Here is a 19,263-nt window from a genome sequence, read left to right on the forward strand (position 1 = left end):
ACACATCACACACAGATAACAAATTATTATGGATGGGGTTTAATGTTATGCCAGCCTATTTGATTGTTTAATAGGTTGTTATGGATGCAACTTGCTACATCTAGACAACTGATGCAGCTAATATGAATAGGGAATGCGTGACTCATGCATGTTAGAAGCATATAAATTATATGGTACATCTCTCAAAGTGACAGAGTAACTCATTATTTTCCTCTTAGTAATATCTGGATGTCATATAGTGACACATTCTTGACATTTTAAAAATGCAGCGAGAGAACAAAAAAGGCTCTCTTTCTCTGCATTTCAAAGCAGAAATGAGAGCAAGTAAAAAGGAATCCTCTTTGTGACAGACACACTCGGTGGGACTGCAAATGTAACTTTTTCCTGAGTGAGCAACATTTATCGTCTCGGCGGACCTGCCCCTCTGCTCAGCCATGCGCTTCCCTTCCTCGGCCAACCAGAAAGAGCAGACAAGATGGATGCTGGTGTCACAGCGCTGGCCAGAGTGACGGATGGGCTGATTATACAAACTCATCCCTCTGGCTGTAGAAAAACACAACACCTTGCCTGCTAGCTAATAGCCTTCATATGCCTCTGCCTTATGGATAGTGGAAGCCTGGTGTTAATATGGAAAAAAAGCATTATATGGACAGATCCCATTACAACCCTGGCCTCCCTCTTGACAGCTTGCACTTGAACAGACACCTGCCACATTGTTTTTTTTACAGCCCAAACAAACAAAAAGGTAAATCACCCCCCGGCGACCTCATGGCTGGCTGGCTGGCTTCAAGGGCATGTTTTCCTTCCCCCGGATGGACACATTGCAAATGTGTAAACGGATTCCTGTCACTGACTTGATGTGTGGGTGTCAAGCTCTGCTCTGCGCGGTGGTTTCTCAGTAGGTAATCCGGGGCAACAGGAGGGAAAAGGAGGACAGAAACGGAGAGACAAGGCGAATCATCTTGGTTTTTGGCCAGAGCTGTCAAAAAAAAAAAGTCAAGATCACGGGAGAATAAGTGTGGGTGTTGAAGGTGATCTTTCAGGATTAAACACCCTCCCCTCACCTACTCTATGTGTGATTTTAGGTCTGGGTTGATTGATCAGACTGGTATTGAGTCTCTGCTCGGGCGAGACGTTTGGATCAATCACACCGGCCAAATGGGAGCGTACAGTGGCTCTAACAAATGGGAGCAGAGAATGAGGAAAAGGGGAAAAAAGAGATTGAAGGGCTTACCCCATGCTTCCGGCCATCAGCAGGAACAGGTTGTAGATGTGCGAGAAGATGAAGAGGAAGAGGATAGTGCTGAAGAACATGGTCATCCAGGAGCCGTGATCCTCGCGGAACATTTTGAGGCGCAGGTATCGACCTGTAGGGAGGCATGACAAGGACACTGCTGGTCAGCGACCGCTCAAACAGCACGCATGCAGTCAACCTTCTAACATGGCCACAAAATGAAGATGAAAGGATATGAGTTACTTGCACACATCAATAATGTCCTATTCTGTCAGACACGTGCCCTTTAGGCAATGAAATGATGATTAAAGGCCACTTTGAAGTGTCACTTCCCTACCCTGAGGTAATTTTCTTTTCCTGGCCAATTTCCATAGCGGTGTATGCTTGATACACTAACAATCACTATCTTCACCAACCCCAACAGAGAATATTCAACGCACACTTATTTCCAGGCGCCTGGTGGACATGCCGCCCCTGGAATGATGCTCTCTTGTGTTTCATAAGGTGTGTTCAGCATGATTAGAGCGATTATTCAAACATTTGTGACCTGTGGTGTTTTTTTTATACTCTCCTGGCTTGGAATCAAATTATGGGGAAAAATCTCTCTGGCAGAGCATGAGATTGATTCAGATACCCAGCCTTCTGCACAGAATACATAATCATACAAGCTTGTCCTCTGGCGGCGCCACTCCGCAAAACTCATGAAGACAACAAGTTCTATAAGGCAATTGTCAGCGTGTTGTACCTTGAAAAGACTACTGAAGGTGCATGAGTCCTCAGTGCCTCGCTATCAGTATGACAAATCAATTTTGATTTGATTATTCATAGTGACAAGCAGAAAAAAAATATGTAACTGTAATTCACAAATTTTACAGTGCGGTCAAATTGAGATGAAAAATCATTACATAAGTATAAGTCACTGAGAGATGTGAAAAATAACACATGTGATGCAATTAGGTATGCGTAATGTAATTATACAACAGCTGTCAGAGTCCTTGATCTACCTCCCACACTGCTCATGTAACAAAAGCAATTTACCACATGATGTTGGACCTCCTTCCAAATCTCCAGTCTGTGCTCAGATTGCTACCACCATTACTCAGACCTTGGTTTTCAAATAATTCTTGCTATATTTTCAAACCTTCTTGGCACTTAGCACAATGCATGAGTGAGAGAAAATCTACAGGGGATTATTCAATTTATGGTCAATTTATACTTTTCTGACACAATCTGAGCAATCCTGATGTGGTAAACCCCACCCATCTCCAAGGATGTTAAATTAAATGTTAAGAATTAAAAAAGAACCAAGCAATCCTCTTTGACCAAGGTCAGCTATTATTTCAACCCCACTTCCACTATGCTACATAGTCTACTTCAAGGCTCTCCCTCCGTTTAAACTCTGCAAGCCCTGATCCCGTGCCAGAAGCAGCCATCTTCCTAGGAACAACTCTTTGTTTTTCTCTCCTCCAGCTCAGCCAGCCTCCCTTTGAGTTACAGCCCCTGGGAGAGCGCTTTGTGTTTGTGTCCACATACACACAGCCAGAAAGACAGCAAAGCAGAATGCTCCATTTATTTTCCCATTACAGCCTGGCCGGTTTACTCTCCAATAGTTTTACATGCTGTTCAATCTCAGCTTGCTCACTTTAGTCTTTCTGCAGCGCCCATAAAAACAAAGATGTGGAGATTCCTATGGAGATGAAGAGCTTTGCCGGGTTAATCTGCAGTCATAATGAATACCAACCTCCTGTTGTAGTTTCAAGCATGGGCACACAGTGTATCGTATAGATGTGTCTTTAACGCCATAGAAACCAATAGATGTGCAGTGACATTTTGAACTATTGTTATTTACCTATCGAGAACTTTATTGCACTGAATACGAACATGAATATTCCCTCCATAACAACATTCAACAGCGATATTTTTGAAGTTGTAGCAACAGCAAGTATGCATGCCTAGTGCGAAGCCATACCATACGTCTTGCTCTGTGGTATTTCAGGGCTCATCACAGCTGCATAATTGAATTGACTTGCATGGGTGAACTTAATTGCCTCCAGTGCCAATGAGCCTCGGCTTGGATGTAGGTGCAGAGTGTGTATCGGCAGATCTGACTTTTAAAGCGACTAGCTGCGCCAGCGAGCACGGCAGCCCTCTCACAGCCCATATGGGTAGGATTTAACTAGGGGGTGATTCAAGACTATTCAGCCAGGCCGCTTGAGTCATCGCACCTCCCCACTGTAGCGCACCCCGATAAGGAGTGATTCATGAGCGCTCTCTACTACGAGGCTCAGCCCAGCAGGGGACAACAACAATATACATGAGCAACCACACACACACACACACACACACACACACACAAATACAGTATCCTACACACTGGTCAGGCAGGCAGGCAGACACTCTATATATCTCTATCTCACTTTCACCCACACACATGCACAGAGCAGTTCATGTTTATCATGCAGATGAACACGCTTTTATATTGAATACTAATGCACATAAGTCTTGTTCTTCCGAAGCCATGTATGCACAATGATTTTCTGTTCTGTCTTCAGATTGTGTCCATGTTCGTTCAACTTGTTTCCTGAAAATCAAACATGTAACCTAGTCTCCATCTAGTGGTGGTACACTGACATACTGGCAGGTCTATGGAGATGCAGCAGGAGTGAGCGCACACACACACACACACACACACACACAGACAGACAGACACATACACGCACACAGGCAGCAGCACATTTCATCATGTTGTATTTCATCATGTATTTCACACTATGATAAGCACTAGAGCCTTTACAGTCAATACAGTGTGCCGTTTTTGCATTACAGCTTCTGCAAACTGATAACACACTTTCTGAAATAAAGTTTTCCTAAACCTTTTTTTTATTATTATTTTTAACCAGGGAAAGGTTTTGCTGAGCACACATGCTCTTTTCCAGCATCACCCTACTTCAAATTCAAACAGTTACACATATTCACACCTGGGAGCTGTCCAATATAACCCCAGTCTATATGAGGGCATTAAATCATGTTGCCACCATTATTTACATGTCTGGAAAAAACTGCAGCTCTGGGGATTATTTCCAAGGTTGTAAATGTAGGTTGTAAATGTAGCCTTGATAGCTATCAAGGCCATAGACGCAGCATTAGATCAACGTAGCATTATACTTTTCTTATCACTACATTATCCTGATCTCCACATTAATAATTGTGCTGTCAGTATAAATCCTAATCCACAATGTCGTCAAGACAATACTGAATTAATCAATGAATTCCATGAATACATTCTACCTAATGACATGATAAACAGTAGAGCTGAACAATTAATCGAAAAAAAGATCGAAATCGCAATAAACTTCTGCAATTTCCAAATCGCAGAGACTGCAATTAATTGCTTAATAGAGAGGGGCGTCCAAAATGGATTTCTGAACAAGGTAATTTAGTGCTCTGGGGAATCTTTGGTCGATGAATCAAGTACAATATTAGTGAAAACCTTTCACCAGACTCAAACTCAGTAAATCCTGCACACAACATCATCATTTTTTTTAACAAAATCACTTTTCTTTAAACAATTTTAAAGTTCTAAAAAATGTATGACAAGAAAAACTTGTGATGATATGAATCGCAGTTTAAATCGCAATTGCAATATTCTGTCAAATAATCACAATTAGATTTTTTGTCAGTATCATTCAACCCTAATAAACAGTGATCAAAAGGCAATGCAATTCAGACTGTCAAATGGTGTATTGCTGTCAGACTGTGTGCAGTCTTGAAAAAATTAGCATTATACAGTCAAGGCTATTGGCCTGTGCTACATTTACAACCTTGCCAATAATTCACTTTTCTCTTTTCAAAACATGTAAATAAAGGCAACAAGCCGATAAAACTTTGGTATTGGTAATTCATACATAGATATGGGATGATAAGGCAACAGCCACCTAATGGTATCGGACACACACTACACTGGACAGGACACAGAAATGGACAGGGACAGCAGCCAATTACTGTCACAAGACCCTCTGAGCATCTCCACTGGAGCAACTGGGGGTTAGGTGCCTTGTTCAAGGATAACTTGACAGTAATTCTTAAGTAATGTCAAAGAGTTAGTCTTTCAAATTCCCTCCCCATCCAGATTTTCCCAGGCGATCCGGGGATTCAAACTGATGACCTTCCGGTTTCAAGCCTGCTTCTCTGACCAATAATGAGATAATAAGATTCTGGGAACTCTCAGGCTATAAAGCCATCGCAGTATCTACCGAATTTATAGCAGTAATCCAGTCCACTGACACACAGGAGCCTTGGTGCCAGACAGCTGAAATACAAACACACCTTGGTAGAAACTAGCATAGGCCATCGGTCACTGTGTCTGTGTGTGTGTCAACACACACACAGACACACACACACATAGCATGCACACCAACATACATACACACACAGGCACGTGGATATGCCCACATGTATGATCTCAGATGTTAGTTTTGTCTTATTGTGTGTTTAATGTATCATACACATCCACGTGCACACACACACAAACACACGCGTCAGTCACAGTTAAGGCAGTGCACCGACAGCTCCAGACAGATGAGAAGCTCACAGCTGGTGGAGGTGGAGTGAAGGAGGCAGAGACGCGATCGCTGCCTCTACTCATCATGATACCACATTTCATCAACAACTCTGCGGTGACCAAAGGGGGTAAGAACAGTCTACCTGAAATACTTTAATTAGCAAATCCTGTTTTTATTTAACACAGAGGGACCACACAGTAACAATGTTCTACACGAGGTATGGCTCATCAAATGTTTGTATACATTTTAAAAAAATAAACTTATAGTGCATATAGTGCAGCTGTGTATAACTGTGTATAACTGTGTAACTGTCAAACTGTGGCATCAATAGCACAATAAGTATACAGCATAGTGTTAATGCCGTCATCACAAACTAGAATATAAAAAGTTTCCATTTTCTCTCTTTCACTGGCCAAATAGGCAGAAGCTGACAGGCAGGGAGTCAGAAAGACAGACAGAGTCTACGCTGAAATGTGATCAAAGTAAATGTTACCGTTCGCTCAGCTGGGCAAAATGAATGCACTATCTCTGATTAAGGGCAGAGGCTGCCATACTGGAGGTAATAGATCAATAGCCCGAGCTCTTTCATTGTTCGCAGCAGGCATTCAAGCATTTGCTTCCTGGAGACACTGGTGATGCTTGGAGACTATGGAGCCAGCTCAGCTCGGGCTGTATTGTAAATACAGACGGCTCTGGGAGAGAGAGAGTGGGTGAACAGAACAGAATACTCTTCATGAGAGTGCAGCGTATGGCAGACTAGTAAAACTTACTAAAAATGAAGGATGATGTATTTTTTATGCCAGATGGTACAGAAGATCCACGGTGTTTGATACAAACTAAATTACAGTAGGTGGGTGTAACAGTATACCATTATAACATTATAGTGTGCACAGCCTGCACATAAGTAGTGTGTATGAGCTTTTGTTTTCCAATCTTACCATAATGAGTCTGAAAAAATTATTATAATCATCATCTATGTCAGTCCCTCACAGAGGGCATCAGTCTTTAGGTGGCAAGAAAACTGAGTCATGCAATATTTGAAAATAATTCTTAGTGCTTGTTTTAGCCTGACATTACATTGAGTGCCAGAAGGTTCACACAATCACAGAAAGTATTAAAAAGTGAATTTAGAATATGTTTTTTTTTACTGACAACTTGCCTGATTGTTGTCATGCTGTAAACCACCCCCATCTGGTATTAAATTAAAACAAACACTAAGAACTATATGGCAATTCTATTTGACTCAGGTCTGGCTGCTAATTGTCAAACAGGATTTCTCGAATGTTACTTCTCAAAACGTGAATGAGAGTAATAGCAAAATCGGTTCTTTCTCCTTTCCTCCAAATCTCAGAGCCATTCCTGGAGTACCTGAACCAGTCGACGGCGTTCTGCAGCCAGTTTGAGAATGGCCAGTGGTACTGCTATGTCCTGCTGATCCTCTTCACCTTCGCCCTGCCTGTGGGCATCCTGGGAAACGTAGCAGCACTAATCAACTACACTTGCTTCAGGAAAACGTCGAGCACCAGCAATATTTTCCTGTTGAACTTGGCCCTGTGCGACTCAGCCTGGATCCTCACCCTCCCCTTCAATATCTACTTCAGCCTGCAGAGGCCCTACCTCAAAGACATCCAGATCTTCTGCCAGTTCAAGAAGATCTGCTTCAACATCAACATATATGGCAGCATCCTCTTCCTCACTCTCATCAGTTTCGACCGGTACGCTGGGACGGTGCACCCCATCAGCTCTCTGCGGTGGTGGGATGTGGGTAAAGCCAAGTTATGCTCAGCCTGCACATGGGTGGTGCTGGTCCTGGGTTCCATCCCCGACTTGTTTGTAACCTTCGCCATCCGGCGGCCAGGAAATGTCACTGTGTGCATGGACCACATCCAGGGCCCCTTTGTCTACGTCAAGACCATCACTATTATTAGAACAGTAGTGGTCTTCATCCTGCCCTTCAGCGTCATGCTGGCCTTTTACACGATGACGGTGCGTGTGCTGAGGCGTCTCCCGAGCAGCAGGAGGCGCAGAGGAGAGCAGCGGGCGGGAGGGAAGCCCATGCGGCTCATCACTGCCGCCCTGCTCGTCTTCGTGGTCTCCTTCGTGCCCTACCACGTCATGGTCATCACCCTGGTGTTCATGAGGATCCGCGACCAGGTGACGCCGTCGAACACCAGCGTCCTCTACGCCTCCTACGAGTTCTTTGAGGCGATATGCAGCGTGAGCAGCTGCCTGGACCCAGTGCTGTACATCCTGGCTAGTGAGCAGTTCCAGAGGAGGCTGCTGGCCTTGAGAAGAGACCAGTACAGGAGAATCTGCTGCAGAGCCAGCAGGAGGGTTGGGGTGATTGGGTGATTGAGTAGATTTGATGCATGATTTTACGGCTAATTTCACTTGTTAACTTAAGTGCCTTTGGCTGTATCACTATCAGGCATGGGCCGGTGTCAAATGTTAATGGTGCAATTATCTTGGCCAAAAATATGCTAGTAAACTGTATTATTATGGAATTTACAGAAATTACTGTAGCTGAAAAAATGCCAAATCTAGGTAAAATCACTGCATGTTTCGCATAACAAAAACACTTTTTATTTTACTGATATTGTAATAAAATCTTCACACAATTGCACACTGAACACTATAATGAACATATATCATTTGTTCTGTTTAGATATTCATATTTGAATTTATACATTGACCATGGTAAAGTCAGACTCAATGTTAGTAGCCATAGTAGTAAAAATTGGCAGCAGTCTCATCCCCATTCATGCTTTTACAGCTGTATATAGTGAAATTAGTATACAGTCCACTCCTCATTGACAGCCATTGTCAAAAGAGATTAAAATCATTTCCTAATGGAGTTCAATTTATGTTTCAGTTGAGATGAAAAGTATAAGTTATTGATTGAATGTACTGATTTATTGATTCATGGTCCCTGTGCGGTTAAGTCTGACTTTAAATCACCTCTGGAGCAGTATCATAAGAGAAGAGCATAGCTGAGTGAATACAACATCCTATTTTTCATTTTTAACAGCAGTGGGATTAAATCCTGTTGTGGTCTTATCATCGCAGCCCTGCAAACACCCCACAAACACCTCCTGATCAAATATTTTGCTTGTAGTGCAGTGAACCAGACACTAGACATGGAAAAAGGTGATCAAAATGAACCACTCACGATGAAAGAAGCAAACACTGGGCTTTGAAAAACCAAAACATGGCTCTTGTTTGGTCAAATGTTGATTCTTCAACCATTGATATCATTGTCTTTCGATCGCACCCACTCCTTCTATTACAGCCATGCAGTTGAGCACACATTTTAGGGTCCAATGTGTAGGTCTACTGTATCCTGTTTTGATTTTCAGCATAAGAACAACACACTGGCAGTCCTTAGGGATCCTAATGAACGCTCTCTCTCAAAAACAAACCCAGAGTGCCTGAGCTATGGCTTTGCCTGGATCTTAGCATGTACACAACCGCAACCCCATCCATCACACAGCCGGCTGTGTCGCTGAGCTAGAGCGTCACCGCGGGCTTGGGAATAGCCATGACGACGGTCGCTAGGGTCCCCAGAGCTGTAGCCCCCTGTAACTGGGTGTCTGGATAATAAATCAGAGGTGGGAAGTGACAGCAGCACTCCCTGCACCGGGAGACTGCAGTACGGGGAGGCGAGACACAGAGAGCCGGCTACTGGGCCAAACCACTGTACCTGTTCCCGTCAGCAGCTTGTTGAATCATTTCCTTTTGTTATTTATGGTTTGGCTCCAGACCAAAGGACTCATACATTTTAAGTAAATAAGCAATTTCCTTTTGGCTGTTTTCCTTTGTTTGCCCACTCTCGTCATTATTGCTCTGTCTTTGTCTCGCTCTCTGCTCTGCAAACACCTGTGCGTTTTATCCTTTATTGCAAGCAGATGGACAGAGCAGGGAGTTCACTCCATGAGCAAAGCCCATGTTTAATGACATCTTTGTGGTTGTGAAACAAATATAGGTAGAGTAGAGATTACCTATATTTTTTTTGTAAAATGAGTACAGCATTCATACCATATTTTTTGTGGAAAATATCAATATCTCATTTTGTAGTTGAATCGAGCCAGACTCCTGTTTGGATCTCTGTGTAAGTAATTCTGTTGAATTGGGAGCTACAGAAGACACTCACGACACTAACAAATCTGCAGTTACAATTCTCTTGAACTAACTAACAGCAGAAATACACACCCACTCAAAACAACATCTTGTAGACACGGCAGGAGTGTTGGATAGTGCCGTGGATTCGTGAACAGCAACACAACCACACACATAAACACACATCAACACTGCATTGAAATGCATCAAAGACATCAACATCTAGACAGCGGCGTCGTGTGGTGAGGCAGCACTTTAAATTACAGCTGTGGGGGCAAAGCTGTGCCCTGGCACCAGAGCAATATCTATTATTTACAGAGGAGGGGGCAGCTTCTGAGGCCAACTAATAGGGAGAGGCCCAACATGATGGACAGTGTAAAACATACTGCTCTACAGAGTGCCATATGCTGTAGAAGGCTGAATACTCCTCCAGTACTCTCATCCAGCACATGAGGCAGATAACCATGCAGATACTTGGATCCCAGAGGATCAGCCCATGCAGCTGAAGCTGGCATTTGGAATTCCTTGGCGACATACTGCACAGGTGCAAGAACAGCATCAAAAGTATCCACACAAATAGATGGAGATTCACAAATATATTTAAATCTAAAAATGCAATTAAGTTTAAGGACTGTGAATACAGTTAAGCTAATGCAAATAGATATGTTTGTGTGAAAATATTAAAATATACAGTATATTTAAAAATATTAAAAACTGTTTATGTACAAATCGTGATATATGAATGAAAGTTGACGCATATACTCAGCTTACATGTTTTTGAAATGGTGGGTTACAGATACAAATCTATGTGCATTTTTGTCCATTGTGCATATATGAAAATATAAACATATTTATTCACAAATGTTAATTCAGTTTCCATTTTTTTCAACTAGTAGGTTACAGATACAAATACCTGTGCATTTATTTGTGTCTGACATATATTCCTGAGTTGCGTGATATTTGTTTTGCCTACTTTTGAAACTGCTTGATCTCATTACAAAACACACACTACATACACACACTGTACACAAAACACACAGACACTGAAAATAGTCCCTGACTGTACACACCTATGCAGATACACAGATACCCACACACTCTCAACTGCCATACAATCACACTCAAACACAACACAGCCACCCACACAAATACAAGCACACGCAAACACACGCACACACACATGCACAGACAGCCCCACATCCACCCACCCACCCACTCCTACACACACACACACACACACTTAACTTTAACCCCTAGCCACAGTGCCATACATAAGCCATCTCAGCCCTTGCACGGCACAGTAATAACATATGACAGAACCCAGATGGCATCCTCCAGGCTACAATCATCAGGATCAGGGAAAGGCAAGGAGAGGCACTCAACTACAGAACAACCAAAGATATCACTCTCTCACTCTCTCCCTCTCTCTCACACACACACACACACACACACACACACACACACACACGCACACACACACACACACACACGCACACACACACAGAGCTCAGCAGGGGCCACTGATGTTAACTTCCCATGCCTGTGATCAAAGCAAACAGAATCTCACATTACAGTCGTCTTCTCTTGTTCTGTTCACACTATTCTGAGGCTTCCAGTGACTCGAGAGCAAAGATGAACGGCCAATGTCTGATTCAGTGTAAGTGTCAGTAATAGCATGCAAGGTAGGGCCTAATCCGGTTAGGATGGCTTTCCACGTGGCTCGAAATTACCCTTCAATTTACCTTTTAGAATTCACACAGCCTTGGAGAGAGATAGGTGAATGTATTATGTTAATCCACTGTAGGGACTGAGGCAGCACAAAAGGGAACGAGAAGCAGTTCGCCTTCCTCATTATGGAGATGGGCAGTTATTTACAGTGAAGGCGGACAGGAAACCTGAGTGCTGCGGTGCTGCATCATCGCAGAGGGGAAAACAAGCAATGAGAAGGTGATGGAGAGTTTTATCCTCATGTGGAGCCTTTGTTATTACTATATCTAAACATTTCTCCAGCTCAATGACAGTGATTCTCAGCTGTTTTACCTGGACCCCCGGATTCTGTCAAACTACAGAGATGTTACGGCAGAAATATTGTTGTGATTTTTGATGTGGCCAAGTCAATTCAGTGAAAGCCATCTTTTTTCAGCTTAGAACTTTCTCCAAAATTCATTCATGCCTTCATCTCCTCCCGCCGGGATTACTGTAACTCCTTGTATATTGTATTAGTCGGTCATCCATGTCCTGCCTGCAAATAGTTCAGATCACTGCTGCTGGGCCTCTAACTGGCTTCAGGAGGAGGAACAACATCACCCTTTTGTTGACTTCTCTTCACTGACTCCAAGTATGTTTCAGAATTGATTTTGAAGTAATAATCTGCAAAAAAAATGTATGAATAAATGTTTATTTTGCTACTCTATTGGTTGCTGATATAACACAATAGTGATTCAACCTATACCCAGTTCACGGAAGCTTTTACATTTGCTGTTCTGAACACCAAGTGTCGGGTGGGTCTTTCCTGGGAAATAGATGCATACAGGAAGTGATGTCTTTCACGTTTCCAACAGGAGCAACAGCAGTTTGTTCAGAATGGATAAAAGAAGAACTGGGTAGTTAGCATGAGCAGCGATAGCCACTATGGCTGAACAGACAAAGAAAAGAGCACCACCTACAGAAACTCAAACTTCATCAAAAGAAAATCCAAGGAAGACGTCACAGTACACTGAGTTACACTGAGTGATCTCTGGGAAGTGCAGAGCAAACACACCACAACAATGACTGCTTATCACCAAAGATGTCACCAGGATAAAACAAAAACAATTTTTTAGAATTTTGTGGATTACCACTTCAACATTCTGATGTTTGTTTTTAAGGCTCTGAATGGGTTTGGCATTACTTATATCGCTGATCTTCTACCTCCTCATTTCACCTCCTGGACCCTTGGCTTATCGCTCTTGGATGTTCCACCGTCTAGATTTAAGCTTACGGGGGATCGTGACTTCGCTGTTGCTGCCTCTATGGAACAGACTGAGGTCCACTGCTTCTATTGACTCATCAAAACTAATCTCAAAACCTCTATTTCATCTCTATTTTTTTAGCCTTTGACTCTGATTGATCTGCCTGTGTGTGTGTTTGTGCAAGTGATTTTAGTCTTTCTGCTTTGTGTTGCTTGTCTGCAGTGTTTTTTGTATCCTCTGTACAGCAATTTGGTCTAAGATGGTTGTTTTAAATAGGTTTTAGAAATAAACTTGATTTCATAAACTTGCCTTTATTATGGCATGCTGTGACTGTGTTATTAAGTGCAATGTGTGAGGTGATGCGCTGCGGATTGCTGGGAAGCCTAGAGACCAGTCAGCATTCAGGTGTGGCTGTACCTCCCTCCTCCTCCCTTCTTTTTGACTGATTTTGCCTGTCTTGGTCCCACTTACTGCATTTGGAGTCTCATCACACTAAATCACAATGTCTGCTAATCTGTATTTCCTAAGGAACCCAAGGCCTTGTATTTGTATGGCATCTGAATAAAAAACACAAAGGGGGATTTAAAATGATGACCAAATGTTATCATTTAATGGGGTTTATGTTGCATTGGCTGTATATTTGTCAGAAACCCATGTTTCTTCAAAATGCCAGCACTTTATTTTCCTTTGTTAGTGAAAAATATCTACATTCCACTGCAAATCCCCCTGATCCCCTGATTGGCCTAAAGGAGTCTGAAGATTGTCCTAGATTGTTATGATAAAAACTGAAAAGGTGCCTTAATCTAATCCATGGCTGACTGCAAACAAACAACACGCAAACTGAAATAGACAGCTAGACATAGACACAAACCCTGTGTGACCTACGTTTTAATACAAATGCATAATGACAGCCAGTCTCCCTCTGAATGACCAGAAGTCATTGGCTACCGCCCACTCGATTAGAGAGCACACATAGCCTTGAGTGGCTGAATAGAACAACATAGGTTGTTCCTTGAACCTCCAATGTAGTCTTAAACCACATAATCTGTCACAAGCCATTCATCATCTTGAGTTTGTTCTATCTGTTTTGCTATCACAGAAGCAAATCCACAACAATACACTCACTGTACCTCTGCCTACTCCCTTGGATAACAACAACAGAACCATTGACAATGTAAAAAAGAAAAAAAAATGCATGACCAAGAGAGAATGCAAAATGTATGTATTTAGATAAATTGGTTGATTGATAAATCATTTGTCTGATTTACTAATTTGATGACATATCTATTGAATATATATTGTTTATTGTTACTATCCTGTGGTCAAGTTTGGTTACTGTCATTTGAATTAAAATTGTCATTTGAATTGACTTAGATTTGGCAATAAGTAGCCCGCTTTTGTATTTCATGCAAATAAAGCGCCTTTGATTCTGAATTTGAAAAACATGAAAGGGAATAAATAAGGATTGCAAACAACCTATTGTGTCACAAATGGATTTATGTTTGAGTGGGCTGTTGTGGGGCTAAATCACATACTGCGTTTAGCGCAGAACTACATTGCCAGAGGGAGGAGGAGGTGTAATTCACCGTAAAATGTTCAGATTTTCTAGGCCATCATAAATGATAAATGATGCAGGGAATATGTCAGCTTGCAAAACAATGTCTGGTTCCAATTTTGTGACAAATTGATATGTAGTTAAGTATGATTGCAAATAGCAGGAGCTAGACTCCACAATTATGCAAGGTATTGCATTTGTAAAATGGCATCAGAAAACACCTGGCCATGACTGCCGACATTTTTAAAAGCAATAGATTGTGAATGTAGAGTGCTTTTTCAGGTACTCAGAGCTCTTCACTATACACTACATTGAGCGTAAGTTCACATTCTATACTGAAGTGTTCCCACTGCCTGCCTACATATCAAAAAACTGAAGAACAGGGGAGATAGTGGATAGTGCGGCTGTGTACTAGAGGCACCATGTTGTGCAGCAGGTCGGCCATACTGGCTTGTGCTGTGTGAAAGATCTATAATAGATGACAGATCTTACAGTGGGCCTGGTTCTATAGTACAGCTCTTATGTACAGCCTGACTTTACGATTACGCAACTGCTTTACTAGAATGTTGTGCGGAACACTTCCACTCTTCCACTCTCAACGTCCAGCTCTCTTTCTCTCTCTCTCTCTCTCTCTCTCTCTCTCTCTCACTGATTCTGTCCATCTATCCTTTCTTGCACACTCAATCGCTAAAGCACATACACACACACACACAAACACAGATGGACCTGTTCGCTCACACATGTGTACACACACGCTCACGCGCACACCCGCGCACACACATCTCTCTCTCTCACACAAACACACATACACCCACACACCCACCCACACACATACACACACACACACACTCACACACACACACATACCATCTGTTCTGAGGCTTGTTGAAGTGCATTAGTCCTACCTGGCTCTCTGAGCTGCTCTCTCTCTCTCTCTCTCTCTCTCTCTCTCTCTCTCTCTCTCTCTCTCTCCCCTCGGGCCTATGCAAGTGTAGAGCCCTGACCTGGATACACTGGCCCTTAGAGTAAAACCTCACTGGGAACTGACTGAAGTTCATGTGATGAAGCACCTACCTTACTATTATGAAAGAATCATGCAACTTAGCAGGAAAACGCTGCTGGACTCAGAAACTCTGTATTTTTGAGGCTTGCACAATATTGACCAAAAAGATCACTGGGCAATGTTTTTGCTGACTGTGATATGAAAGGCAATACATGTGGATACAGCTTTTTTTCTAAAGAAATTCTTTTTCAGTGATCGAAAGATTGTGTGTATTGATATCACAGATCCTAAATAAGGAAAGATTAAATTGAATGAGAGACTGCAACTTGAGAAGATAGAACAGCTGGCATTATCAGATCCGCTAACTGGCCTCCCTGTACAGAAAAGGCATTTTCCATTTCCCCTCTAAGTGAGGATTCTATATTTGCAGCGAGCGCATGGAGAGTATCATGTCATCACGCACTCTTGGCCTTCTATTTATGCTCAGAGGAGAGAGCCTGTCACTCAAGAGACTGCAAAAAGATCACTCGCACAGTGCCCCACCCGCCCACACACACACACACACACACACACACACACACACGCACACACACACACACACACACTAATTATAGTCATTAATGGCTCATCCAAGGATGATTTGCCAGGGTGGCCAATAATATCTGGGCCTAAGTGAGTCGTGAAGTGAGTAGGAAATGAAATGTGTGAGTTGCATAGGAAGCACTCTGAACCCCTGCACAGCTTAAACAAATGAGGGGCTCATGAGATTGGAGTCACAGCCTTGTGAGAGGAGGGTGAGCTGGGGTGAGCTGAAGCGAGCTGGCAAGACACAAGAGATGAGGTGGTAAGAAGGGAGGAGAGAGATGGCAAGCGAGTGAAAAATAAGAGGAAATGCAGCAAGGAGGTGAGAGAGGGGAGGGAAGTAAGTGGCATGGGAGCAACAAGCAGACCTGGGTCAAATAGTACTTGCAAATATTGTTAGCATTTGTTTTAAACTTTTTGGAATGCCGAAAGGAGCAGCTGCTTGTTGTCAATCACAGAGAAGCATACTATATTGACTTTCAAATAGTGCCACACAGTTGGTTGTAGATGCTCTGTGCACAGAATAAAAGAAAACTTGTCCAAAAAACAAAGAAAGTATTGTACTGTACACCGAAAGGCTTCAAACCTGTTTAAAATTCAAATATGCATCATGCATTAATGCATTGATCCAATATGCATAATGCATATACACAGCAGCAACAGATAACTCTGGAGCCAATCTAACTCCAATATATCCTATGACTTTCTAATATTTTCCTTTGAATGTCTCAACCTTGTAGCGCTCTTTGTACTGTCTTTTGTGTCAACCTCACTGATTTGGTACTTGAAGCAGGGTGTAACAAAGGCTAAGAATTATTTGCAAATACTATTTGACCCAGATCTGACGAGTGAGAAAAAAAAAGGGTAGAAAAAGTGTGATGATTGCAGGAGCGTAGACAGGAAGATGAGAGCCGAGTGTGGAGAAATAATAATTCTGTTGAAATACATTCTGACACACAAAAAGTGGAAGAGGAGGAGAGTGTGAGGTGCTTTTTTTTTATGTACAGCCACGACCAAAACAACTCAGAAGGAAGGTCGCCTCAGTGGAACCATTACTCTGCACATTCCAGAGCATTATTCTGCGCATGACTTACCAAAGAGCCGGCGGTGGAATATAAACTTCCCGGCTAACAGGCCCGTGATAATGGCCAGTATCCAGCACACCACTTTCAGGACGTTCCAGCCTCCGCCCGGGTACTTGTTGAAGAGGAAGGAGAAGCAGTTGCCCACCACAATCATATGGGCCTCTGTCTGGCTGTGGGAGATGGGGTCCTCGGCAAAGATGAGGAAGTTAAAGAAGGTGACTAGGTAGGCCACGATCAGGCGCGACCACGGGTGCTGGAAATAGTAGCGAAAACGGGCATCTATTTCCATCCTGCTGAGCCCCCCAGCCACAGAACACCTGGGAGAGAGTGAGGGAGAGAGGGGGAGAGATAGAGAGAGAGAGAGAGAGAGAGAGAGAGTGCTTCTTTCAGTCAGATTACATTACACTCAAATCTGCAGGGCAGATTAGAGTGAAAACATCCCTCAGACTGAGATTACTGGTAGGAATATCACTGAGGGTCGGTCCAGATTGGGATTATGCTAAATTCAGACAACTCAGATAGTTCAGTGCTGGTGCCAATAATAGAGTACATCCACATGGAGATTTCTGCACACTGGGACAGGTTGTCCATCAATGCTGAGATTATCACCCAAACATGAGAGAGAGAGAGAGAGAGAGAGAGAGAGAGAGAGAGAGAGAGAGAGAGGTCCTGATCCCACCAACATAGCAAAGCATCAGTCGCATGAAAACAGGTCTGTTGTTGACATGAGGTTTCTTGCCTTATGAATTCACAATTTAAACAAGGAACTGTTTTTCAAAGGAAATTAACTTATTCTAGGACAGCAGCTTAAGTTCTTCAAAGACTAAATACTTCATCAGTCAGTAGAGCAAGTTAAGGTTTGCATGTCATACCTGGATAAGGTAGAATCTTGAAGCGCTTAACTATAAACCGCTAGCTGGCTTTTAAAAGGCTTATCCACTCAGTCTGTCTGCTTTGTGTTCCCCTCAAAACCGTGGCAGTGTTATGTTGATGCTCTGGTAGGGAACGCCTGCCAGGCAGAGCTTGGGTGACTTCCCAGCAGTCAGCCTGCTGTATTTGTAAAACCCAGCAACTATTATTCACCCATGAACTCCACCTTGCCCCCCCCCCCCCCCCCCCCCCCCCCCAATGACTGGTCTGACTGTCTTGAAGTGGACCTCCCAAACCAGTTCCCGGCCCTGACACCAATTCCTAAAATACCCCACAGCATGCATTTGGAATGATGTAATGGCCCCAGAAATAGATCTGGCATACTGGAACATCCATGTGGCTATTAAATTTCGCAGGCATCATGTTTGTCTTGTCAAAATGTGCCACCTTGGCTGCTGATTATATTATGGCATGGTGTAATATGGCAATATTCTGGCAGTAATAGGACTCTGCAGTGAGGATGTGCATTAAGAGGGAGAAAGTGCAAACACCGAAGAACCATGACTACACCATGATTATAATGCTCATCTTCTTCATCATCATTATCATCAGGTTCGTGGGATATCCTCTTAACTCTCTCCTTTTCCTCTGGACCACCTTAAAAAATACATTTGGCCATGGAGTGGCCAATAAGAAAGACCAGTGTCAAAGTACAACAGGAAATACACTGAAGAGGCTCTGGCAGTTTTTTAAAGTCTCCCCCTGTCCGTGTCAATTCTGGCAATTTCTGAATGGGCTACCATGTAAGCACATTAGTCGGTGAACACACGCATCCCCCCCCCAAATGTCACAGGACCGTCAAATGTCACAGCAAACCGAGCCCATTCATCCAGTGTATCTCGGAGATAACACAAGCTTGACTGGAATTATCTGATTACACAACTTCAACGCTGGTGTGCACAACGAGATCTGGGACGCGCCGGGTCGGGCTTCATGCAAATGCCTCACCTCTGTTATTTTGGACGCGCGGGTAAAACAGTGAACACGTCACGCACCTGCTCCACGCCGTTTTTGCGTTTCGCTCTCCTCAGTCGACAGCCAGGACGAGCAGCCCCGCTCCCGCACGGCTCTTCTGCCACATCAAGCCGACGGCGGCGCTCTAATCATCCCAAAGACGAGATGATATGGGATGGGAGGGCAGTGGAGGGGGGATTATCCATGCGACCTGTTGTTGCTATACGACAGAGGCACCCCCAAATCCTCTGCCATTGTGCTGGGTGGCCATGCACCGGCGGGCTATAGGTC

At 43.3% G+C, this 19,263-nt stretch overlaps 2 protein-coding genes across 2 annotated transcripts; one reads left to right on the forward strand and one right to left on the reverse strand.

Annotated features, from left to right (window-relative positions):
• Positions 1-1,068: 1,068 nt before the first annotated feature.
• Positions 1,069-17,377, reverse strand: LOC139655628 (transmembrane protein 117-like; the record flags this gene model as incomplete). Its single annotated transcript, XM_071533078.1, has 3 exons — positions 17,098-17,377; positions 1,235-1,367; positions 1,069-1,177 (listed from the first exon to the last, which is right to left on the reverse strand). Coding segments are annotated over exons 1-3 (522 nt in total), but the record flags the coding sequence as incomplete, so codon positions are not given.
• Positions 5,881-8,148, forward strand: LOC139655589 (P2Y purinoceptor 1-like). The gene is made up of 2 exons (XM_071533033.1): positions 5,881-5,923; positions 7,148-8,148. The coding sequence occupies exons 1-2, from the start codon at positions 5,881-5,883 to the stop codon at positions 8,146-8,148; spliced, it is 1,044 nt and encodes a 347-aa protein (XP_071389134.1).
• Positions 17,378-19,263: the final 1,886 nt, after the last annotated feature.

Source organism: Centroberyx affinis, unplaced genomic scaffold (assembly GCF_046629955.1).
Source record: "Centroberyx affinis isolate AG114_WGS23_722 - 3 ecotype Tasmania unplaced genomic scaffold, CSIRO-AGI_Caff_v1 ptg000158l_1, whole genome shotgun sequence".
Classification (NCBI taxonomy): domain Eukaryota; kingdom Metazoa; phylum Chordata; class Actinopteri; order Beryciformes; family Berycidae; genus Centroberyx; species Centroberyx affinis.